The 740-nt window shown below is 66.2% G+C and overlaps 1 protein-coding gene across 1 annotated transcript in view; it reads right to left on the bottom strand.

Annotated features, from left to right (window-relative positions):
- PRDM16 (PR domain containing 16) overlaps positions 1-402 on the bottom strand; it is an 82425-nt gene extending 82023 nt beyond the window's left edge. The window contains exon 1 of the mRNA XM_005874318.2: positions 270-402. Within this exon, the coding sequence (XP_005874380.2) occupies positions 270-402 (133 nt within the window). The remainder of the gene's footprint in view (positions 1-269) is intronic.
- Positions 403-740: the final 338 nt, after the last annotated feature.

Raw genomic sequence — 740 nt, 5'->3', positions numbered from 1 at the left:
GCCTGGACTTTGAGCTGCAGACGGAATTAATCGCTATTAGTGCTAATCGCAGCGCCTGGGTGGGCGGGGCAGGTAGGGGTGTGGGGGCACCTTCACCTCCACCTGGAGGAGGGGGCGGGGAGGTGAAGAGGGTCTGAAAACGTTTCCAAACGTGGGGTCCCGCCTCCCCGGGGCATGGCGGGTGCGCAGAAGCCCGCACAGAAGCCAGGGGTTTTCCCCTTGCGCCCCCAGCGGCACCCAAGCCTTATCAGCCAGAGGCGGGCAAAGACCTGGTTCCCGGTTCCCGGGGTCGGCCACTTCCTGGGACAAAGGCCCGAAGGCCGGCTCCGTGGCTCCCAGGTCGGCAAAGGCACCTCCGGTGTCGGGTCCCTGTTCTGAGCCGGCCCTGCCCCCGGGGCCCATAGCAGCCCCTTGAAAATCCGAGGTCGGCTTATCGCCGTCTACCCCTCGGCCCCTCACACCCAGGGCGGGGCCGTCCACCCGGCCCAGGCTGAGCCAGGAGTCTCCACGGGAGGAGAGAGGAGGCCCTTTTCCGGCAGTGGAGCCGCAGGAAGGAAACGCGTGTTTGTTTCAGGGACAGCGTGCAAGGACCTGTCCCAGATTGCGGGCTGTGCCGGCTGTGCCCGCAGCTGGTTCACTGGCGCCCATCAATGTCCGCCTAAACGGCTGGCTTTCCACACGGGCTTGCCAAGCGGGCTGCTCGGAAGTGAGTTCTCGCTTCAGGGGCCCAGGCTCTTCCA

This window comes from Myotis brandtii, unplaced genomic scaffold (genome assembly GCF_000412655.1).
Source record: "Myotis brandtii unplaced genomic scaffold, ASM41265v1 scaffold434, whole genome shotgun sequence".
NCBI lineage: Eukaryota > Metazoa > Chordata > Mammalia > Chiroptera > Vespertilionidae > Myotis > Myotis brandtii.
The sequence above is the reverse complement of the archived record's forward strand: the minus strand, read 5'-3'. Positions and strand labels throughout refer to the sequence as shown.